Here is a 25,065-nt window from a genome sequence, read left to right on the forward strand (position 1 = left end):
TGAGGGTTAGCAGCCCTGGAAGGTCACAGCACGTCGGGGGATGGCTCCTTCCACAGGTCATCTTATGGTTGGTTAGTCTCACCAGCCAAATGGACGGAGTCCTCTTCGGAGCTCCTCTGTCAATTTGAAAATGGGGTCAGGACAGCATTGGTCTCTTTGTGGTTACTGGAAGGGTCTGCCGGTGTCTCTGGTCATCTTCTGCTTCGGATCTTCTGTTCCAGTGGTCAACTTGCCTTCTGCCGCAGGAACCTCATCTTTTATCAGGATTTCCCATTCATCCTCTGCAAACTCGTCCTGCAGTTTACAGGAAGGGGTGGGTAGCTGTCCAGGACAACCAGCCCCCCAGTAGGGACTGGTTCCCTTCAGGCACATCATCAGACAAGGGATCTTCCCATGCTTCCTGTCCTTGCAGACACACTGGAGCCTAGGCAGGGACACAAGAGGGTTCCCGCCAACGGCAAACCTCACATTCACACCTCCCTCTCCCAGAATGGTAGAAGAAGGGCTAACAAAGGACAACCACACAAAGAATGGCAACAAAAGAAAGGAGCCACCATATTAGAACATAGGTGACCCTTTTCTGCATAAACGAGGCAGTCTGCGGTAGAAAATAACACACAAGTTGGTAGAATGCATCCACTGCCAAAAAGTCACAGGAGCAGAGAGAAGGGGGATACTAGGTATCCCCTTAGCACTCCACATAAGGTGGTGTGTGCTAATCTCTCATAGGTTAGAGTTTTAGGAAGGATACAAAGTATCCCTCTTTCCTTAAGAACAGTAGTTTTTAGGGAAAATAAAAAAATATAAAAGGGTCCCCAACAACACTGCACCCCGAGTGCTTAATGCCACAAATGTGTAACACAGATGCCTTTAAGAGATATGGAGGGAAGCAAGACTTCATAACATATAAGTCCTTGCTGAGGGTCCTTTCTCCCGACTACTGCTGCAACATCCCTTCACGAAGACTGAGGAAACAGGAGACTGGGTCCATTGCTGGAAAGAAGCCAACTGTATTTTCTTCAAATGACCTAAGTTACTGTGGGCTAAAGGTACTACTTAGCTGGAGCTAAATAGTCGCTCCAGTGTGACTGGAGTGTGACATTAGGTGTCTGGGTGTTCACCAATATCCTTTGCTCCGGCTTAACAGCTTGTGCGGTTGTAGGGAGTCCTTTGCAAGGTTACAACTAACTTTTATTCTACCACAGCCTTTCTCTTAAAAATAACAAAGTATCCTGAGGAACCTTTGCCTTTTCTACAGTTGCATGACTTTTGCATCCCTCCACGACAGACTTTGGAGAAATCTGAGTTAGGCAATGGACTGCTAAAGTGCTATAATCCTTGAAAAGTTTTACTAAAGTATAAACGTCTGGCAATGGTGTTGAATAACTCTTTTTCCTTCCAATAGACACTTGTCTGAGTGACTTTATAACTAAATGTTATTGTAGCAACTGTCGGTGCAAGCCACTACTATTTTAAGAGTGGAACTGTCATTGGTGTCATTTCTCTGTAACTATTGTGGGTGCAAGCCACTACTATTTAGGCAGTCACCTGAAAAAGTGTTGCTATTGCTTTCTATTATGTGTTGGTTATTCCAAAATAGTATTTACTTACCTTACCTTGTGTACATGAAATAAAGGCATATTTTACTATAACTTCAAGCATGTAAATGTTTCTTTGAGCTAATATATTGACCAAGTTCTCTGTACAGACCTACAGCTCACATCCTCCTCATAAGATAAGCCTGGCTGCTCTGGCATTTTACCAAACCTTTGGGTAGTACAGACATATACTAAGAGTTGGGGCCTATATACCAAGGGATAGTTTTATGAAGTCTCACCTCCAGGTAGACTTTCGGAAAACTCCCCTAACAAAGCCAATGTATCCGGAATAGAATCATGAATCATTGGTTTTATGTTATAATGAAGGAGGCTCAGGAGATCAGGAAAGCTGGGATGAAATTCCTTTATTCAGTTACATAGAGAAGATCTCATGTAAGCTCCATAGAGACTCATTGGCTCCCACCACTCATGCTACCTCCCTTCAACTTCCTGCATAAACATTCAGCATCCACCCAACATTCTCTTTTGAGGTCACAAACACAAATGAGGTCACAAATGAGGTCACAAACACATCATGCATCAAGAAACCAGGAGAATGAGATAGGATACACAATACAACACACCTCACTTTCCTTGGCAAACAAAGGGTGAAGTACGTTCACTCATACCGCCTACAACCCACACATATATAGATCATCCACACTCAACATCACCCACACTTCCCATTATTAAACGAATTATTGTCAAGTTGGGGTTGCTCAACATAAAAAAAAACAGGCAGATGGAAAACACACCACAGCTTTACAACCATCTACTCCCTGAGGGAAAGCAAAACAGAACAACCAGCCGTAAAATGATGGAATCTGGTCAACCAGAAATAAAGCAAAGCCCACGTACATGATGGGTGAAAACACTGTGTACCATGTTTGGATTACAACCAAACTCCAGATGGAAATACAGCAGGTGCTCTCCAACAGCAGCATCCTCTACACCAGACGATAATCTGACCAAACCTGACCAGGGAGAGAGAAAAACAAAATCTCCCTACTTTCAAATGTTCCCATGCACACGGGCATGACCAACATATTCTGTCATGCTGATAGGAGTAAACATCAACAAAAAATAAAAAAACAATGTACTCTGTGGGTGGGCTAATAGTACTTATACGCATACACATGTTGTAGGGTCAAACACCACTACAATGACAGATAGCCCCTGCTAACACCTCAAAACCAAACAAAATGTTGCAATAGCTCCACCTTTCTAAAGAGATATATAACGCCCAGGCAAATGACATTATGTTAACCCGTAATGTATTCAGTAATTGGCAAAAACTCCATCCCTAACCTTCAATACGACTGGTGAGACGCTAACGATTACAATGTCATGATACAACAACTTGTTGCCAAACCAGATGTTCGACCTGGACCCATTGGGTGATTCCTGGTCTCATTTACCAACACCTCCAGTTGGCAAGTCCAAAACAATGGAACATCACACATGTGTGACGAAACCTCAACTTGGACACAACAAATTGTACGACAAGTACCATATGGGTGGTCCCTTGTCTCATTTTCCACCACGACTAGCTGGAAAGTCCAAAACAAAGTGCGATGCAGACCATCCAACACATGACTTGTAAAGTGTACCCAAATGGAGCCCAAAGGGCACGTTGCCAAACCCTACAATCTCTGACAAGAAGATAGTACACCAGAACCACTAAAGGGACAAGCAAGGCACTGCGTAGCAGGCATTGCTAACCTCAGTAACAAGAGGCTAAAAAGCCTTCTTGCCAAAAACTTTGAAATGATATGATATGATAAGTTATTTATAATACACTTAATATCCAGAGGTTTCTAAGCGGGGACCCGGGAATCGAACCTGTGTTGCTCTGTGTAGTATTGCTGCCAAGGCGAGCACGTTGCTCCTGAGCTATCCTCTCGAGACAAGTAAAATGCAATGGTATATAGTCGTAGTGCCACGGCCTAACACCATGACAAGGAGCGATAAAGCAATACCACTCATTACCCTGTCTTTCCCTACACATCCATTCTTGCAATATCTTCATTTCCTTTTAATTACGAGAATTCAATGAGCATATAAATGAAATGTACAGGTTTTAGTCCATAAAAGTCCTTTCTGCGTTCAGCCGCGCTAAACCCTGTAAAACCTTAAAATGTTATGACTTATTAATTAAACAATTCACATGACATTGCCAACAGCCAGGCATATGCCCAACTATATGTTATAGAATTGAGATGGATGAAGCTTTACTAAAAGTCCATTGTCGCAGGTGGAGACAGTAAGCTGCAATACCTCAAGAAGGTGTTAATTCTCTGTTAAATGCATTCTGTTCTCCCAGACATGTAGCTCAGCAACCACAGCGTTACCCCTCTGTCAAATAAAACACTATATTTTGACACTGGCACATTGGCCAACATAAGTCTGACTAAGCAAGACCACTAGTTCAAATTCACTTGTGGCAAGTATTCTAATGACATGCTGAGCCAATCACCTATCATACATTAGTAGTTCTAATTCTCAGAAATGTGCTCATTTCCCTTCACCTTAGAGACCCCCAGCAACTTTGCTGGATTTTGAGGGCTTGTTTTTTTTCCCCTGGAGAGAGTTTGAGCCTTTTTCCCACTCTCTCAGGTATTTTGATGTGTGTTTTCTTTACTCTTGTGTTCTTTGGTTATGGAGTTTCAGATAGCCCCATAAGGCATCATCTTCTTATTGTTGTGTCGCACAGCACTTTTAGTGCAGTGGCGCAGGGGTGTGCCTTGGACTCCCTAGGTTTAAATACCTTCTCTGGGATGAACTACTGTTCCCCAGAGAATGTAAAGTTAAATTGACTTTACTAATCTTTTTAAATTTGCAGACCCAGCACAAACTATATTCCTTTCAAAAGCTACCCTTTTCCATTGAGATGGCTGGTGGCAGTGGTTTTATAACAAACTACCATGATTTTTCCCAACCGCGAACACCGGTAGCTAATAATCGGGGCCGCCATGTTTTTCAATATGGCGCCCAAGACCCATCTGTAAAAACAGACTCCGGTCATCTTTATTCGCTGTTTCTTTGTGGAAAGGTAACTCTGCGTGCCAAACCAGGGTTGGTCCCTTTGTTTGTGAGCCTTTGGCAGGCTTCAGGACTGAAGTCCGCCCATGGCGTCTGAGTGTCTGGGGTGGGCAGAAGTGAGCAAGGTGCCCGAAACTCCCTGTGCTTAGTCTCCTAGGAGACCCAAATGCACTATGATTTGCTGGCTGACTGTCCCGCAAGGACAGCCACCCTGCAGGGTGAGTGGCAGCTAGGCTGGAATGAATGGGAGAAAACTGTTTAAAAGCTGAGTCTCCAGGACTGGAAGGCACAGTCAACCACTGGAACGAAAGAACCGAAGACGAGCTGGAAGAGGACGAATGCTGCAACCACTGGACTGTTGGTTTGCCCGGTGAAGCCCTGCTGTAACCCCGAATTGCCAGATCTCCAATTGATAGAGAAGCTCCTTCAAGGACAGCCTCTCCCTTTGAGTTAGTGGGACCAATCAACTCAGCAAACGCCTGGATACCATTCTAGGAGCTGGTTAAGGTTAACCAGGGAGAAGGACACCAGTTTGTGTTTGGAAGCCACAGATACTTGAGCTGAAGTGATGCCATTTTGTTTGCTCCGATGACGATTCCGTGCAGTGCAGGAGTGCCCCGACGTCCTCCCTCTTGTCCCCACGACTGAGGCTCAGGAACAGCGAGACCTGCAGGACCTGCCAGGAACCAACATCTTCAGCTGCATGTTTTTGCTCCACTTTAAGGTACTGTGCCATTTGGTTGAGAGATCCCAACTCTCGTGGTGGAAGTTCGTGAAACTTTCCCAACTCGCAGGCCTAATCAGCTTGTGACCCGACATATCTTGCTTTATCGTCTGAACTATTTTAAAAACGTTTCCAAAGACTTCTCCATTTGTACCAGAACTGTGCTGTCATATCTAAGAACAATAGAATATTGACTTTGGCCTGGCCTATTGAATTGAACCGATCCTCCTGGTACATTGAACCTTTACAATATCTAAAAGAAGTGCTTTCTAACCCTTTGTACAAACCTATGCTTTTTGTTCCCATTGAAAAGTACTGAAGTGCAATTTGGCTCCTTTTTCAGGGGCGCGCAAACTGTCTTTATAACTTAGAGTTTGTTAATGTAGTATACTGGTGTTTATTATTGAGTTGATTTCTACTAGTGAAAGTTTTCTAAATGACTGTGTAAATAAATGTCTAAGTATTTTTTACCAAGAAACATTGAGTGTAAGTGTCTACTTGAACCACTGTCATTGTGATACTTCTGTGTAACTTCTTCTACTGCTCACATTCCCTCTTGAGATAAGCCTGGCTGCTGAGCTCGCTACCAAAAGTGTGTGGTACAGACTCATATCAAAGGTTGGTTTTTGCTTACACCTGTAGTCCTAATTGTGTGTGGTGCTCCCAGAGGGTACTGCCTGCAATTCTGCCTAACACACCGATTAACGATGAAAGTGGGCACACACTTTACGATAAAGGCATGCTGTGACTGTAACAGCCATGCTGGAGCCACAAGAATGCGCGCCGAGTAAATATAGAACGTGAATAGAAGTGGCAAATCCTGAACACGCATTTTCTGAAAGGGTTTTACTGAGGTGGCAGGCGAGCCTAGAATGAGAGAGGGAAAAAAAGTATACCCCAGTCACCACTCTATTTCGGCAGCACCTCTGCATCTCTTTGTTGCTTGCCTTCTCCTCTGCATCACCGTCAGCCATCCTTGCAGCGTGGTCAGCAAACTGGCAGGAAGGAAACACTTCCCTGTTCACTGAAGCGCAGATGTCTGTATTCGTCACCACATTGGCGCACAGCCGAAGGCCCTCTCTTTTCTCTCATGTGCAAAGCCGGCTTAGTACAGAACGCCCTCTGTCCTGGAATCGAACAGTGATGACTTTCCAACAATCAACACCACCTCAGGCTGCTGTGATGACACCATCACACAGTAGGGACCTTGAGGCACAGCAGAGCTCCTGCAGGCAACCGTCATGGCAGGCAGTAGATGGGAGAGCGGTAAGTGGCGATTCCGCTCCACGCTACGTTTGCAGAGCACTTCTCACAGAAAGTGTAGAGGCTGCCACCATCGCACTGGTAGCCTCCATAATGCTGGTACCATCACTCCTCTTATAGCCCTGGATGCTCCTCTGTTTGCCCTGGAAGATATTGTCCTGGGTTCTGCAGTTGTAATACAACCACAACTAGCAGCACTACTAGTCCAATCCCTTGCCCTTGGCTGGGCATCTCTGGTCAGCGCCACACCAGCCCATATCTTGGCAGCCCCGTGGGTGGCCAAGGTATACCTTAGCTTCCAGGGAGAAGGGTCTTATCTTGACTTCTAGCGGCAGCCCTTCAGATAGCAGTAGGCTTCACGTGCTGCTGGTTTAAGCCGTTGTTGCAATGGGCAGGGCACTTTATCTTCTGGCCAGCATACCATTTGCCAGTAACTCTTCAGCAGTGTGGGTGCTCTGGGTATGTCTTTATTCCTCACTCTGAAGTCAGCCAAGACCTTTGCTGGTCCCTGGGACCGCTTTTCAGCACACCAGCACCTTTGCCTTGCGCCCTAGGTGGTGGGTTAACACTTTTAGGGGCAATGAGTCTACAGTCTTCTTTTCTTCCTGCACCCCGTGCAGCAGATGACTCCTTTTTTCTCTTTCTACTCCAGGTTTCGGCACTCCTGGGTCCAGTTTCTTCACCTTGTCGCCAGTGTTATAATGAAGGTATTAACCAAAGTGACCTTTTACAATTGACCATTTGCTCTAATTAACCTAATTACAGTGGTCCTAATTGACCTTCTGCACAATTGACCTTTATATTATTTTAGTTATTTTATATATGAATTGGGTTGGTTTTGGATTATAAATAATATAAGGGGATTGGGTGGGGGGTTGTGTTTTTTTGGGATTAGGTGTGGGGCGGCAGGGGGTTTCCGCCCGCATATATATCCTAATTGACCTTTTAAATTAGGGCAATTCTCCCAAGGTCAATTCTCACACGGTCAATTGTGAAAAGGTCAATTAGTATACATCCATAATGAAGGATGCTTGGGAGATCAGGAAAGCTGATATGAAATTCCTTTATTCCGATACATTGATAAGATCTCATGTAAGCTCCATAGAGACTCACTGGCTCCCACCACCCAGGCTATCTCCATTCAACTGCCCGATTCTGGAACCCTCTTCATGCATAAACATTCTAACATGCACCCAACATTTTCTCAAGAGGTCACACCCACACCATGCATCCAGCAATCAGGGGAATGAGATATAATACACAATATAACACTTTGCTTCTATTGCTCTTGAAAGCATTAAACATCTATTTCACCTTAAGGGCTTTCCGCGATTTTGGAGAGTTACCAACTGCTGAAACACCTATGTGTGAGGTCACAGAGAGTGAGGTGTACGCTCCACCTTCTCTCTGTGACCCATGAAGTGGTGTGGTACAAAAAATAGCAAATTTCCAGTAGTAAGTTATGTCACATTTTCAGATGGTAAGCAGCATTTCATTAGTGATTGTATCCCACACTTCTGATGGACCAAAAGCAACCAACATAGATACTCCTCCAATGTCACAGTACAAAGCCAATGATGTGTAATATTTATAGTTGTGCAATGACTACACATTCCAAATATAAAAACTGTAGAAGCAATTAAATAGATTGTCCAGGTCGAATCAACTATGAGGACACTCATCGAATTCCTTGCGATGAAGCAGAATTCAATTCTATGACCTGTAGTCCAAAGATCCCCAAGAAATAACTTTATAATGAATCATGAACTTACAGGTTCCCCCTTTGGGCCGGTAAATCCTGGGAGGCCGTCTCGTCCAGGAGTTCCATCAAGGCCGGGATTTCCTGCAGGTCCTGGAAACCCAGGATCACCTCGGTCCCCTTTTATTCCACCACCAAACGAATCCCCAGGGTCACCTTTGTAACCAGGTGTGCCAGGGGGGCCTTGCCGGCCTGGAAGACCCTGATGAAAATGGAAGAAAAATATATTATTTTATTTCTGAGAAAGGTCCATATTTTAGCCAACTGAACTTGCCTGGTTATCAATATCCCCCCAGCAGTCCTTTTACAGTGAAGATGCTTGGGAATTCATTTACACTACTCCGATATGGGGCCCAAGATATGTTTTGCGTACCGTAGATCCTGGGGGGCCTGACGGACCAGGGAGGCCTTGATCACCTTTCTGTCCTGGGTAAGAAAAAAACATTAATTTTAGGAGAATTACACAAAGAAAACCCCTTTTGAATACAGGCATTCCCATTAGAGTTTGAAAACAGTAGCTTAGGACTCTAAAAGAAGGGGTGTTGCCATGCCTTAGAAAAAAAAGAGCTTTTATGATTGTACCCCAGAATTGATTCATTGCCTTGCTTGTGAGTTGCCAAACTTTTTTGAATGAAGAAGACAGAGTTAAGAGTATGTGAGTGTACATGAGTGTGATAGTAGGAGACAGAGTTAAGAGTATGTGGGTGGACATGAGTGTGATAGTAGGAGACAGAGTTAAGAGTATGTGGGTGGACATGAGTGTGATAGTATGTGGAAGGAATGTGAACAAAAAAGTATAAACCTGGGCTTTAACACTCCTAGTCAAAATGCTGTCCTGTGTCCTCTATATTTAAGATATAGGTCCATAGCTAACACAGGTGTTAACCTACACCCCCAGAACCCACAAAGCAAAAGCAAAAGCAAAAACAGTAACTATACACAACACAATATATTCTGTATTTTTTTCATCCAAGCCCTGGTTAGTAGGTTGGTGTCAACTAGATGCTAACAAGTAAAGTCCTTGCTTTCCACTTTGGGTCTTCACTAATAAAACATGTACTCATTGGAGCTGTGGGAATCCTTGTGAGGTATCCAGAAGTGGTGGAGGGTGTAGTGTGTGCTTGCGAAAGATCCTTTAAGTGTCCACTCTATTGAGCAAATACTTGATTATGTTATTCATGTATACCCATGCGCACACTATTCGATGAACAATTCCTGTCCAAGTGTTTGTCACCTGAATTGCCAGGTGGGCCAGGAAGGCCGGGTTCTCCTGCAATTTGTTGACCGCCGTTTCCAATGCAGTTGAAGCAAGTGTCGCCCTTCTCCCCTAGAAAGAGATGCATCACATGTTAATAGCAGGATCCACAGTGAGGAGTAGCAATGCTTACAGCCCTTTCCTGTACATCACATGTAAGGAATGCATGTTAAAACATGTGTTTATAAGTAGCTGCATTTTTCACATTCATTGACCACAAATATATTTGTGTTTTAGATTGAAAAACATGTATACTTTCAGGGTGATATCAATGGCCAGTACACAATCCATAAGACTATCAGTACTCAGAGACTCTTAACCTCATTACGAGTCTGGCGGTAACCCTGCCAGTGCTACCTGAGTGTTGCCGTCAGACTTGTAATATTTTACCGGCGCCTGACTTCCCGATGCCAGCAGGAGATTCCAAGTCCGTTGGTACGGGAAGTCAGGCACCGGTAAAATGTAAATCCCCATTCCCATAGAGTCCTATAGGACTCTATCAAGGAGCGCCGGCACTGTTGTTAGCGGTGGCGGCGCATCCGTGAACGGTCTGCCTACCGTGGCCTACTGCGCTCAGCAAGGTCAGACCTGTCGGGCACAGCAGCCACGTCAGCCAGACACGTAGTTTGCCGGTCTGGAAGTGATGGTGAGCTTACTGGCACCCTTGTTTCTGGACCGGCAAACTTATAATGAGGCCCTATGTCTCTCTGTGCATTTCTTGTATTGTTACAATTGCACACATCACCTTAAAACAGAGGTCTTCAAACTGTGGGGCGTGCCCCCAATGGGGGCACGACCGCATGCCAGGGCGGGGGAGCCCAGCATGAAATGTCCCCCCAAAAAATACATCTTTTTTTCCCCTTTTTTGTTTTTTTTTAGATTTGTGGAAATGGGCAGGGGCGGCTCAAATTGTCGAACTGGACCATAACACTGTCTCAGGCAACAATGAAAAAGCGGCTACATTGGAAAATGGATATTCATTCCTTTAGTCACAGACTGTTTAAATAGTACCCAAAGGGGTGTTTTTGTTCAAATGTAAGCAAATTGGGATATTTAAAGAATATTTATTCTGCAACAATGGTCAAAACTACTAGCTGCATAGTGAAGTAACTCATCAAACTGTCCCACATTGTCCAAAAAAGTGCCCCATTTTGATTGGCCTACACTAGCATTTTGCATTTTAGGTGCAGACATTGCCCTATAGGCCAGCCCGAGTCTGGCGGCTCATCCATAATGGGTGAGGGGGCGTCCACCCAATGCCCCCCCTGACCCATTACGGAGGAACCGAGGAGCCAGCCCAGTGAAACACTGAGCACTCCCTCAGCTGCTTTTTCCAGTTGAGGGAGTGTGTTAGGCAAGATTGTGTGTAGTACCCTTATGGTGCACTACAACAACCCTGACCTCCTGGCAATAGCAACCCAGCCTTTTGTATAAGTCTGTACTACACAGGTTGGTAGTGTGGATGAGTAGCCAGGCTTATCTCAAGAGGGGACAATGTGAGCTGTAGGGGAGTAAGCAGAGATTCACAATGACAAGTATTCAAGTAAACACTTACACAAAGGGTTTCTTGATAAAACAATTATGCATTTATTTACCAGTCAGTTAATGTAAGCCTTCTTCAGAAGGGAGCACTGTAAAACACCACACAAGTATACTTCAAAACTATACACTCTCTTAAATTCAGAATCAGCAAATACACATTTGGGGTGGCATACAGCAGAGACCTACACCCACAGGGGGACTTCAATAGCTAGGGTGCTGTTGACATTAATGTATTACTGTTGGCATTCAGAAGTAGTTTTAAGAGCAAGTCAAAGGAAAATATTATTAGAGCAAACAAGATACCACAATTATTCTTAAGCAGGCAAATACTTTCAGATCCCCTAATAAGAGTCATTCAGTGAAACAGGCTAAGCCAAAGTCAATAGGCAGAAGTCTATATGAGCTGAAGCACTTCTTTGCAGGTAAGTAGAAAAGTCGTTGCACAATGTTTTAGAAGTCTTTTAATGAAAAAGATGAATCAATGTAGGACCACAAGCTGTTCTCTTAGACTTTGTACAGTACCTTTAAAATGAACAAAAGATCCAGCAGATGACTGCTGTTCCTGTGCAGCTCTGCAGATTTCACTGTTCCTCGGCCTCAGTCGTGGGGACAAGAGGGAGGACATCGGGGGACTCCTGCACTGCACTGGGATGGTCAAAACCTGCAACTGGAAAACTTCACTTTCAGTGGCTGTTCAGTGTTTCACCTCCTCGCTTCTACCGGAAATAGCAACACTGCTGTTCCTGGCTGTCGACTTTCCTTGCTTCTGAGGTGCCGCACTCTGATAAGGGGGCTCAGTCCTGCTTCCTGGGAATCCGGAGGATCTTCCTGGAGCTCTTGGCCAACTTACAAGCAACGCACACAAACTGGTGATCCTCTCCATGGCTCTATGGTTTCCAGCAGCAACTCTGTGGAAATGCAACCACCTCTGAGATGGATGTCCACGTGGCTTACTTTGGAATTGATTGGTCCCACCAACTCAAGGGGAGAAGTCATCCTTGCAGGAGATTCTCTGTCAATGCGAACTTGGCATTGGCACTGCAGCAGGGCTTCACCGGGAAAACCATTGCGTCCTCTTGAAGTTCTTCTTCAGTTCCTTTGTCCAGTGGTTGACTCTGCCTTCCAAGCCAAAAGACTTGCCTTTTATTCAGTTTTCTCCTTTTCATTCCAGCCTAGCTGTCAGTCACCCAACAGGGTGGCTGTCCTTGCCGGACAGTCAGCTGGCCAATCATCACAGAGTGCATTTGGGTCTCCTAGGAGACTAAACACAGGGAGTTTCGGGCACCTCCCTTACTTCCTGCCTACCCCAGAAACCCTTGAGCCAGAGGTGGGCTTCACTCGTGAATCCCGCAAAAGACAAAACAAACAAAGCGACCAAACCTGGTTTGGCACACAGAGTAAATCTCAAGAAAGACCACTCCACAAAGAAATGGCGAAAAAAGAAGACCGGGGCCATTTTGAAAAAAATGGCACAAACCTTGGGTGCTTTACTGCAGCTGCGAACGCAGCCCGCGGTAAATGCACACCATGGTAGTAAAAAGGAAACCACTGCCACCAGTCATTCAGTGAGGAAAGGGTAACATAAAAAGGTTACATGAGAAGCTAGACAAAAGGGATACTAGGTAACCCCTCCAACACCCTATGGTAAGATAGTGTGTGCTGGGTCTAGAAAGTTACAAATGTATGTAAATTCAATTTTACTTTACTGCTCTGGGAAACAGTAGTTTATCCCAGAGAAGGTATTTAAAACTTGGAAAATCTAAAAGACTTCCCTGTGTCACTACACTGAAGGTGCTGATTGACACAATGTAAAAGAGGATGCCTATGGAGTTTGTCAGGCTACATATCCAAAAGAAACACAAAGCTCAGAAATCACATTAAAATGCACGAGAGAGTGGGAAAAAGGGCCTCACTCTCTCTAGGTTAAAAACATGAAGTGGTCAAAATCCAGCAAAGTTGCTGGGGGTCTCTATGGTAGAGGGAATTGGCACATTTCTGAGAATTCTCCCTAACAGAGTGCTCCTGGGCTGGCTGAACTGTCAAAGGGAAACATTGTTGACAGTCCCCAGCCACACATGCTCACTGAGCCATGCAAGGCTGGGGGCTTTTTGCTTTGCCAGCCTTGCATAGCTCATTGGAAATGCTGGCTGGGGCACTGCATGTCTGTATGTGCGAGGAGGAGCTCCTGCGCCTTCTCGCACATACAGACAAAGCAACCTGGAGCGGGGTATTTCAGCAACCACACGCAGGCCGCTGCAGAAGGTATGTTTATGTTGATTTATTTTTTATTCAAATATGTATATGAATGCGTGTATGCTTGTGTTATGAGTGAGTGTTTGGCAATGGGTGCTTGTATGAATGATAGAGTACTTGTTGTGTGAATGTGTGTGTGTATTTGTGTGTTTGTTTTGGTCTGTTGAGCTGATTTTGGTGAGTGGGAGTAGATGGGGGAAGGAGGGTTGTAAAACAAAGGCATTTTAAAAATGCCTTTGTTGCACAATCCCCCTGCCCACCTGCCAAAATCAGCTCTCCTTCCGAGGTGCTGTGGAGCCCAGGGGACAGGGATGGTATTTATTTTACTGGATATCTATCATAGATGTCCAGACAAAAATACCATGCTTTCCCCCTTGCCCCCCAGGACCAATTGCAAACAGTATGGCTTTTTACCCATTTTTTTTTTTAAAGTATGCTGTAAAATGCAACATTTTAACCCATTATTTTAAAAAGAATTCACGGTGAGAAACCCCCCTAAACCGGCCTTGATTGGTTCCGGATCACTTGCTGCGCTCAGTTGCCATGGCATTTTTGTGGGAAATATTTATGCCCCTAATTCACCAGCTTCCACTAACCCTCGGACTGTGTTGGGAACGGGTTTGGGGGAGCCCAGGGCGGGAGCACTGGGAAAGTGGTGGGAGCAGAGTGGGGAGAGCCCAGGGTCTGTGATGGGGTGGGGAGAGCCCAAGGACTGGGTATCAGTGGGATGAGGGCGCCCAGCGACTGTGATTGGAGCAGATGGGGGAGCCCAGGGATTATACTGGGAGTAGGGTGCAGTGACGGCATGCAATAGTGCTTAGCTATTCGTTCATACTGTCCATTTGGCATTTTTGGGGAGGGGCCGGCCTGCCCAAATTTTGCTCAGGGGGGGCCCAGGCCAAAAATGTTTGAGGCCCACTTCCTTAAAGTGAGGTATGGTCAGGATCCTTTGCATCCTTTTAAATTTCTTCTGTAATGGCTTTTTGGATACTTTTACAAAGTGCCTAGTATGAGCCGGAGAAAGTGGATATTTTTCTGCCATGTTTTATATCTTTTATTTGTGCACTTTTTCACCAGAGCTACTAACCCACAATTTCTGCTTGAATGGTGATAAGACTGAACTCTTCATTGTGGGCCCCCCAATCCAACTCAGCAAGCTCCCCCCATCTCTGCTTTCTCCATTGTAGGAACCTATATCCCTGTTCTCAGACACATCAAAACCCTGCAGGTCTATCTGGATGCCAAACCCATGACCTTAGCCTCATCCACTGCTTATACTGCCAAACTCATAGCACTTTGCAGGCAATTCCTCTCCCCCGCCAACTGCCTCACGCTCGCTAGAGCTATCAGCAGCAAGCTTGATTACTGTAATGTCCTCCTCTGAGGCACTTCAACACACCGAGCTGAGCTGCAGATCCTCCAAAATGAAGCCTTCCGCGCAGCCTTGGGTCTGCGCTGCTCAGTTAACATTACAGCTCATTGGCTTTCCATCAAAGCTTGCATTGAGTTTAAAACCCTGAGACTGGCGCACCACTGCATCTACAATGCGGCCCCCAGCTACTTGAACAAGAGCCTGTTAGGGAGAATTCGCAAAAATGTGCTAATTCCCTTCACCTTAGAGACCCCCAGCAACTTTTCTGGATTATGAGGACTTGGTTCTTTTACCTGGAGAGAGTGTGACCCTTTTTCCCACTCTCTCATGTATTTTGAATGTGTTTTTACTCTTGTGTTTTCTTTGGTTATGGAGTCTAACCAACTGCATAGGCATCATCTTTTCATTTTGTGTCACACAGCACCCTGAGTGCAGTGGCACCGGGAAGCCTTTTAGGCTGTCCCAAGGTTTAAATACCTTCTCTGGGATAAACTACTGTTTCCCAGAGTAAGTAAAGTGCAATTAACTTTACTAGTGGTTTAAATTCCTACACCCAGCACACCCTATCTTACAATAGAAGTGCTGGAGGGGTTACTTAGTATACCCTGTGTCTAGATACTTATGTAGCAGTTAAAAGATACCCTTTCCTCTGGTGGCAGTGGTTTTACAATGAAGTACCATGATTTTTCCCGACTGCAAACTATTCGTAGCTCCGGTAACAGTAAATTGTGGGAGTCATGTTTTTCAAGATGGCGGCTGAGCCCCCTTTATATAAACAGGTCCCGGTCTTATTTTTTCGCATTTCTTTTTGGAAAGGTCCTTCTAGAGATTGTCTCTGAGCACAAAACTAGGTTTGGTCCCTTTATTCATTCGCCCTTGGCGGGCTTCAGGAGTGAAGAACGCCTCTGTTGCCCGAGTGTCTGGGGTGGGCAGGAAGTGAGGGAGGTGCCCCAAAGTCCCTGTGCTTAGTCTCCTAGGAGACTTGAATGCACTATGGCGTGATTGGCTGGCTGAGTGTCCGGCAAGGACAGCCACCCTGCTGGGTGGGTGACGGCTAGGCTGGAATGAATGGGTGAGAACTGAATAAAAGGTGAGTCTCTTGGCTTGGAAGGCAGAGTTGACCACTGGACGAAGGAACCGAAGAAGAACTTGAAGAGGACGCTTGTTGCAACTCCTGGACCATTGGTTTGCCCGGTGAAGCCCTGCTGCAGTACCATCTTGCCATTTTCGTATCAACAGAGAAGCCCCTGCAAGGACGACTTCTCCCTTTGAGTTGGTGAGACCAATCAACTCACTAGTAAACCACCTGGACACCGATCTCGGAGCTGGTTGAAATATCCTCAGAGTGCTGCAGGAAACCGAATAACCAGGGAAAAGGATACCAGTTTGTGTGCTAGACTTACAGCCACCGGAATTGAAGTTTTGCCAAGCTTTTTGACTGTTCAAGTGCAGTGCAGGAGTCCCCCGACATCCTCCCTCTTGTCCCCATGACTGAGGCTCAGTAACAACGAGATCTCCAGGAACTGCCAGGAACAGACGTCATCAGCTGCCTCTTTTTCTTCATTTGTATGGTACTGTAAAACCAGACTTCGAGTACTTACCGCTCGCGGTGAAAGTGCTTGAAACTTCGCAACTCACAGGCCTAATCAGCTTGTGACCCAAAATATGATTCTTCTTGCTACAAACTATTCCTAAGAACTTTTGCAGAGACTTTTCCGTTTATCTACCAGAACTGCTTTATCCTATCCAACACTTTAGCCCATTGAATTTGGCCTAGCCTATTGAATTGAATTGACACTTCTGGTGAACTCTAAATATTTGCACTGTAAGAATAATTGTAACCTTTCATGTTCTAAATACCCTTTGCCTTTTACTCCTCTTGAAAGGTATTCTGAATGCTACAGTAAGATATTCATGTCCCCTGCACCCTTATTACTAAAATATATAGCTGTGATTATAGATTGTGTTTGTGGGCCATTGCAATAGGGTCTTATCTGATTCAGAAAATTAGAGTGTACAGTATTGAAGTATATTTGTGTGTGATTATATATAGTGGCTCCTTCCAGTGAATGTTTTGTAACTAACAGATAAATAAATTAATAAGTGTTTTAGTAAGAAACATTGAGTGTAAGAGTTTATTTGAACACCTGTGATTGTAGACCTCTGGGTAACATCATTAGTGCTCACATTTCCCCTCTTAAGATAAGCCTGGCTGCTCAGCAACGTAACCAAAACTGTGTAGTACAGACTTATACCAAAGGTTGGTTTGCTTACACCTGTAGTCATAGTTGCTTGTAGTGTTCCCAAAGGGTACTGCATTCAAACTTTGCCTAACAGAGCCTCACCCTAAAACGCCATGCATGTGCTCTTTGCTTATCTCAAAGTACTTTGCTCACTATTCCAAGATTCAAAAAGTCCAGTACAGGAGGTGTCAGTTTAACAGTCACTGCCCCCATACTTTGCAACTTTCTTACCCTGTCTATCAGTAAAAAAAAAAACAACACCCTCTTCAAGCAACTGGTCACAACCTGGCTATTAATATCTTATTCAACCAGTTCTCCTACTTCTAATGCCTGCTATTCTACTGTCTTACCAATGTCTATTTGTACAAACGCTGTGATACCCTTTGGTCTGGGCATTACAAAAATATTACAAATAAATAAATATTGTATTTCCAGATGGGATTGAGCGGGCACGGCTTACTTAAATGTGAGTTATTCAAGTGTCCTTTATGCCGTACTGTAGATTATTTGGTCCTGATGCCAGATAATTCTCCACTTGCACAGTGCAGTTATACATGGAATAAGCTAAATGTTTGTCCGGGTAAGGTAATCCAAACAGCTAAAAAGCCCGGCTTGGGTTCCCACTCTGAGTTCTTTGTTTTGAAGTGATGCCTGTCGCATATTTTTAAAGAAATATTTTTTTGCCTGTACATCCAAATACTGGAGACTGGAGAGAAAAAGTGAGATGCAAGCAGTGACATCAAACTCTTGAACCAAAAAGAGACCCTTTGGATAGAGAGCGTGAATTCCCTGCATCCACGGGGCATGAATGAAGAGTGCAACTATGCATGTTTTCTTTGAACAAATAACCCCCATGGGGTACGACCATTACACTGTACGGATGATGAGATACCATCTCATGATTTTAAATACAGTTCCAGATGACGAAACAACCACCACACACCTGATTAAAACTAAGAGATCATTATGAACAATGTCTTATGAAGTTCCTGAACTGACAAGAGACACGCTTGAATATTTCAACCTAGTGGGCACGCTGAATATTTTGGGAAGGCACTACATGAACTGTTGAGACTCTAACACCTACTGATCAAGCCTACTACTATTCTTTCCAGGATAAAAGTTTTGCATCCTTTTTAAGTGACAAAACAAATGATTCCACTCATGTGCTTATTTGGAATACATGCAATCTTGTTTAATTTCATCACACATGTCTGTTACAATTTTAAAAAATGTCTGTGTTGCACGGGAATACAACAAACTGATACCTACTCAAAATGGCACCATTTTCAAAATAAAAACGAGCAGGGAACACAGACAGTCGCATCACAGCGGTCCGGGTGTCCCGTCAATGCTCGCATGAAGAGAAATAAGGTAAGAAAAAATGACTATTACCACTACTGCTAAATACCTGATACTTTTGATAGGAATCATGCATTCTTAGGAATTTTGCCTAATCAGTGGCATTTTCAAAAACAGGGCACCAGTGCAGGAGCCCTTGAGGAACTGAGTGAGCAAACAAGTAAGGTAGGATGTGCACTGAAATGATCATTATGTCCAGTGGCGAGGATACAAGTATTGGATTTACATTTTAATGTGCTGCTAGTGCCTTGGTTCAATGAACCACAAGGCTAACAATCACAAAAAGTTTATTTTAAACAAAGTCAAATTATGGAAAGTTCCAGCCAGGAGACCCTCCTTACTAATACTGCTGATTATTTAAGGGATCTGTGTAGACAGAAAGGTCTTCCTGTCAAAGGCAAGAAATCAGAAATGATTGATAGACTGTTAGAAAAACAAAGTCTGGATAGTGGTGCTGTAGGGCCCACTACTCCAGCAAATGTAGCAAACATTGAGGATGATAATGTTGAAAATGTTATTGTTGAAGCAGATGAGGAAGAGGAGGATAACAATGTCACCCCCTCTGGACCTCTGCCTGCTCAAAGGCCTCAACCTTTGGCTACTGGACCATTGTCAGGTCCCACATTAAGTCTTGAATTTATCACTCTAGAAAAAATGAGACTTGAGCTAGAATTGAAGAATTAGTGTCCAAACTGAACAGAGACATCAAGAACTAAGGCTCAAAGAATTAGAGCTCAATCATGAGCTTGAGATGAAGAAATTGTCTTTGGAAAATGCTTGTGGGTATGTGGTTAGCTATGTTTGAATATAATCATGGGCTCCAAGATATCACAGGGAATCAGTTGATTCCCTGGTTATTCTCTAGGCTACCCCTGCTGCATCTGATGTGGTAATGGAGTTGGGGGAGGTGGATAGGATGGATTATGAATGTGTGAAACAAGCTTTAATAGCTAGATTTGGGAAGCCGCCTTCCCAGTACCTTAAGAGGTTTAGGACCCTTAAAAAGCATGATAGTACCTGTTGGGCTACTTGGGTAAATGAGTGTTTGAAGAACTTAGAGGGATGGATTAAGGGTTACAGAGTTAACACTTATGAAGGAATGAGAAATCTTGTAATGTTGGTGTCTATGCTCTCCTGAGCTCAGACAGCACTTGGCTGATTCAAAAGAACTAGATTCTAAGAAACTGGCTAAGACTGCTGACTTGTGGGTTGCCAACAGGGCTGCTCACAAGGATTCAGGGGTCACTCAGAAAAAGGATGAGGGAAAGCAGCCTAGGAAAGACAAAAAAGAGAATTCAAATAATTCCAATTCCAAAGAGGCCCCCAAACAAAATTCTAAGGTTAAGCCCCAAGGGAAACCTAATCAGGCTAGTGTACCTTCTGGTCCCAGACCAGAAGGAGGTCAGAACAAGCCACCATTCATAAAGACATTTGGGAAATGTTATGTTTGTGGCTCTACTGATCATGTGAAAGGGGATCCCGATTAAGGATAAACCTTCAGGGGTCCACACTGTCTCCTTAGCCTTAGTACATATGGCCAGTGGAAACTTTCAACTACTAGCTGAAGACCCCATCAGAGTCTCATCTAGTGTATCTTTAGTATACCTAGGGTTGTGGGAACAACAGAATTTAGATGTGTATAATTCTATCCCTCCTAATACTAAAGAGTATTATAACAACAGTGTCCTAGTAAATGGACAGGAGACCCCTGCCATTAGAGACACTGGGGCCGGCATAACTGTAGTGGATGAATCTTTTTTAAGGTGGAGGATGTTGCTAAGGCACCCAAGCGCCTCACCAAGTTAGCTGGAGGGCCTGTGCAGATGCTTCCCCCATTGCCAGCTCTCATCCAGTGCAATGACTGTGAGGATACCTGTTAGTGTGCAATCTGAAGTGCCTGGAAGGGTTCTTTTAGGGAATGACCTTAAGGAACTGGGGGTAGTGTCAAGTACTCCCAGAACTCCCAGCAAAAGATTGCAGGAGCTCACCAGACCTGCAAGGGATAGGACCTTGAGGGGCTCTCCTGAGGAGATAATAGAAAAAATAAATCACTCCTACTCCACTGGAGTTACTAACTGCTATTTCAAAGCAACCAGAAGCAAAGGGGAAGCCCAGGACTTCAAAGAAGAAACCAGCAGAAAGCACTTCAGTGCTTCCAACCAGGAAATCTCCTAGGCTGTCAAAAATCACACCTGTGATTCCACCTCCAGCTGAGGCTGAGAGTGAGGTACAACCCTGTGTGGTTGAACTAGAGCCTGAGGACTCAGATCTAGTAGAAGGCCAGGAACGCATTGTAGAGCTTGACCCTGTGGACCATCCTGAGCTGCAGTCTTTACTGGCAGAAGGTGGCCCCAACAGGGCAGACTTCAGTAGGGGACAAAGAGAATGTCCAACTCTGGAAGGTCTTCGCCACCAGGCAGTTTCTCAGCTTGAAGGGCAAGAGCCTGGGAAGTATAGGTTACACTGGGAAGATGGCCTCTTCTATAGTGAACCGTAGAGACTTGTAGTGCCCCAAGAAAACAGACTCCAATTCTTGCAACTAGCCCATGAGATACCTTTGGCTGGTCACTTGAGTTTCAAGAAGACCAAGGAAAGGCTCTCTCTCTACTTTTATTGGCCTAAAATGGGGGCTGAAGTAGATACTTATCGCAAGATTTGCCACACTTGCCAAACATCAGGTAAAAGTGGCTCCAAAAATGTGGCACCTTTAGTGCCTCTCCCTGTGGTGGGAGTGCCATTTGAGAGGGTAGGAATCGACATTGTTGGTCCCCTTGATCCTCCAACATCTTCAGGCAACAGGTTTATACCTGTGCAGTAGACAATGCTACTAATTACCCTGAAGCAATTCCTATGAGGACTTTTACAGCCCAGGCTGTGGCTAAGTCCCTCCTTGGTATTTTTACTAGGGTTGGGTTTCCTAATGAGGTTATATCCAACAGGGGGTCAGATTTTATGTCTCACTACATGAAGGCCATGTGGCAAACCCGTGGAGTTACCTACAAGTTCTCAACAGCATACCACCCTCAGACAAATGGATTGGTAGAACGGTTTAACAGAACCATGAAGAGCATGATAGGAGCTTCAGAGGATCCCCTTAAGAAAAAGTGGGACCTCCTACTGCCATGCCTTCTCTTTACATATAGAGAAGTCCCTCAGGAGGGAGTGGGTTATAATCCCTTTGAACTTTTCTATGGCCATCCGGTCAGAGGTCCATTGGCCCTGATCAAGGAGGGGTTGGAGAGTGCTCCTTCCCCCACACCAGTCAGAGTTACTGACTATGTGATAGGACTCCGGAGGAGAATGTCACACATGATGGCTGAAGCAAGTGATAACTTGAAAGCAGGTCATGCTCTGTTGAAGCATTGGCCTGACAAGAAGGCCAACATGTTTGAGTTCGCTCAAGACCAGCTAGTTCTTGTTATGGTACCAACAAGGCAGAGGGACTTGCAGGACAAATGGATGGGACCCTTCAAGATTGTGGGAAAACTTTGAGAGGTAAACTATCTGGTGGACCTAGGCAATCTGAATGAAGGCTCCTAGAGTCTTTCATAACAACCGTCTAAAAGCTTATGTCGCGAGACCAGAACTGGGAGCTTTGCTTCTAGCTTCAGCTCAAGAGGAGGAGGAGAGTGAACCTCTACCTGACCTCCTCAGAGGCAAACCTTTAGATGAGAAAGTAGAAGGAGTTAATCTCTCTTCTAATCTGACACCTGAGCAACAGGAGGAGTCCAAAGTTTTGTTAAATCAATTTGCCCCTCTGTTTTCTCTAGCACCAGGCTTGACCCCCTGGGGCCAGCATGATATCAATACTGGTGACTGTTTACCTGTCAAAAGCAGGGGTTACAGGATGTCAGAGAATGTAAGAACCCACATAAAAGGAGAGGTCAACAAGATGCTTGATCTCAGGGTAATAAAGCCCTCTACTAGTCCATGGTCTTACCCAGTTGTGTTAGTACCAAAGGCAGGATCCAAGGAGTTGAGATTCTGTGTGGACTATAGAGCACTAAATGCAGTCACTAAGACCGATGCCCATCCTTTCCCAAGGACAGATGAGCTGGTGGATAGACTTGGTTCAGCCAAATTCCTCAGCACATTTTATCTCACGTCAGGCTATTGGCAAAAAGCCCTGACTGACCATGCCAAGGAGAAAACTTCATTCTCCACCCCAGTTGGCTTATACCAGTTTAAGGTTATGCCTTTTGGACTAAAGAATGCACCTGCTACATTCCAAAGGATGAGTAATCAGGGTCTGAATGGGATGGAGGACTTGGATGATATTGCAGTGTTCAGCCCTACTTGGAAAGAACATGTTGACCACTTAGGATATGTTTTGCAGGCTATTTAACAGGCCCATCTGACCATAAAGGCAAGCAAATGTCAAATTGGTCAGAGTAAAGTGGTCTACGTAGGGCATGAGATAGAAGGAGGTGAAATAAGGCATTTGCTCAGCAAGATTGAAGCTGTGCAAAATTTGACAACCCCTTCTACTCAAACCCAAGTGAGAGCCTTCCTAGGCCTCACTTGGTACTACAGGAATTTCATTGAGAACTATGGATCTATAAGTTCTCCTCTCCAAAATTCCCTAAAAAGGTCAAATGGAATGAAGGGTGCAATCAGGCCTTTGAAAGCCTGAAGAAAGCCCTTTGTCAAGCTTCAGTTCTGAGAGCTCCTGACTACCACCAAACCTTCACTGTGCAGACAGATGCTTCTAATATAGGTATAGGTGCAGTCCTCAGTCAACTGGATGAGAAACGTAGGGAGCACCCCATTTGCTTGATCAGTAGGAAACTGAAGGAACCTGAAAGAAGGTGGGCAACTATTGAGAGAGAATGTTTTGCTATTGAGTGGTCTTTGAAGAAGTTTAGACCATACTTGTATGGATCTACTTTCCTTATTCAAACAGACCACCAACCCTTGAGATGGTTGATGCAAATGAAAGGGGAAAACCCAAAACTGCTAAGATGGTCAATCTGCCTCCAAGGGTTTGATTTTACCATTGAGCACAGGTCAGGATGTCACCACCAAAATGCTGATGGTCTCTCTGGGATGTTTATAACCGACTAGAGGTAAGAGACTTATCCAGGAGTGGATTAGATCCTCCTGTCCCTTAGTCTGGGGGGGGCGCGAGTGTTAGGGAGAATTCTCATTATATGGCTAATTTCTTTACCTATAGAGTCCCCCAGCAGCTTTGCTGGATTTGAAGGGTTTGTTTTTTTCTCCTGCTAAGAGTGTGACTCTTTTTCCCACTCTTAGGCATCTTGCTATGTGTGTTCTAGGCTATTTTTTTGTGTTTCATATCTATTGGGTTTATCTCACCCTCATAGGAACCATCATTATACACATGTGTTACACAGCACCCTCAGTGCAGTGACACAGGGGTGTCATAGTGACCCCCAAACATAGACTCCATACCCTGGAACTGACTACTCCCAGGCATGTAAAGTCCCCATTGACTTTACTAGTCAATTCTTATGAACTAAACCAGTACAACCCATCTTACTATGGAGGTACTGAGAAGGGTTAATAGTTTTTCCCTGGTGTTCATTTTCGAGAGGGTACCGTACAGTCCCTCTCTCAAATGTTTCTGGCTGGTGGCAGTGGTTACTACCAAAAATATTCGACCGCAAATATTTCCCTATGGGAGTTTCCCATTGTTCGAGGCTACCACTTTTACTGACAGCCTCTAACATACAGCCGGTTTATTTTATTATTAACTTTACTCCGGTAGGTTTTCCATGCCAGAACTATAAATTCTTTCTCGTGTCTTTCTCTAAACTTCTAACCCAGGTTGGGGATCCTTTGTTCGTCCTTTTGGCAGGCTTCTGCCAAGAAGCCCTCCTTTCGGTGCCTCTGAGTCTGGGGTGGATCCATGGTGTGGGAGGGGGAGTAGGACCCCTGGACAGGGTTGCCTCAGCAACCCATGTCGCACTCTGCCCTGATAGGCTGGAGGGTCACCCGCCAAGAAGACCACTCCACTGTGTGAGTGACAGCTAGGCTGTATGAATAGGGATCTTTTTGCATAAAAGCAGGGTCCTGAGGACTGGAAGAGCAAGACGTTGCCACTGGAACTAAGAAGCCGAAGAGGAGAGAAGCCAAAGACATCTGCAACAACTGAACCACCGGTGAAGCCCTGCTGCAGTGTCTCACCACCTTTCCCCACACGATGAGAGAAGATCTCCATCTGCAAGAGCCTTCTTCCCTTGAGCTGGTGGGGCCAACCAGTTTGCCAATCGCCTTCCTGGACCTGCAATGGTCGAATAGCCAGTGCCCTGCACTCGGAGACCGGATAGCCAGGCACCTGTCCACCCGGACCGCGATTTAAAGGAGCATACCTTTTATTGGTTGGGCAGCACCACGGCTGGTTTCATCCCTGGGCAGTGCAGTAACTCGAACCTTCCTCCACGACGAGAGTCTCTCTTCCTCTGCTGGATCTTCCGAACTGCAGGAACTGCCAGGAACAACCGCCACTGCAGGAGCCTTTTCTACATTTTAAGGTACTTTGTTCTGCCAGGCCGCCCTTTTCGTGTGGTAGTGCTAAAGGTGTTTTAAGTCCTTAACCTAACTGTTGGGTTGGCCGCCCCTATCCTCTAACAATAATAATAATAATAATAATAATAATAATAATAATTTGGCATTTATATAGCGCTACGAA

At 44.9% G+C, this 25,065-nt stretch overlaps 1 protein-coding gene across 1 annotated transcript in view; it reads right to left on the bottom strand.

Annotated features, from left to right (window-relative positions):
* Nucleotides 1-25,065, bottom strand: part of COL4A5 (collagen type IV alpha 5 chain) — a 568,084-nt gene that overhangs the window by 266,549 nt on the left and 276,470 nt on the right. Inside the window, exons 22-24 of the mRNA XM_069612627.1 lie at nt 9,621-9,713; nt 8,760-8,812; nt 8,400-8,588 (exon numbers count right to left, since the gene is read on the bottom strand). Coding sequence (XP_069468728.1) covers nt 8,400-8,588; nt 8,760-8,812; nt 9,621-9,713 — 335 coding nt within the window. The remainder of the gene's footprint in view (nt 1-8,399; nt 8,589-8,759; nt 8,813-9,620; nt 9,714-25,065) is intronic.

The sequence above is a fragment of the Ambystoma mexicanum genome, chromosome 5p, assembly GCF_040938575.1.
Source record: "Ambystoma mexicanum isolate Mex_15411 chromosome 5p, UKY_AmexF1_1, whole genome shotgun sequence".
In the NCBI taxonomy this organism is placed as follows: Eukaryota; Metazoa; Chordata; class Amphibia; order Caudata; family Ambystomatidae; genus Ambystoma; species Ambystoma mexicanum.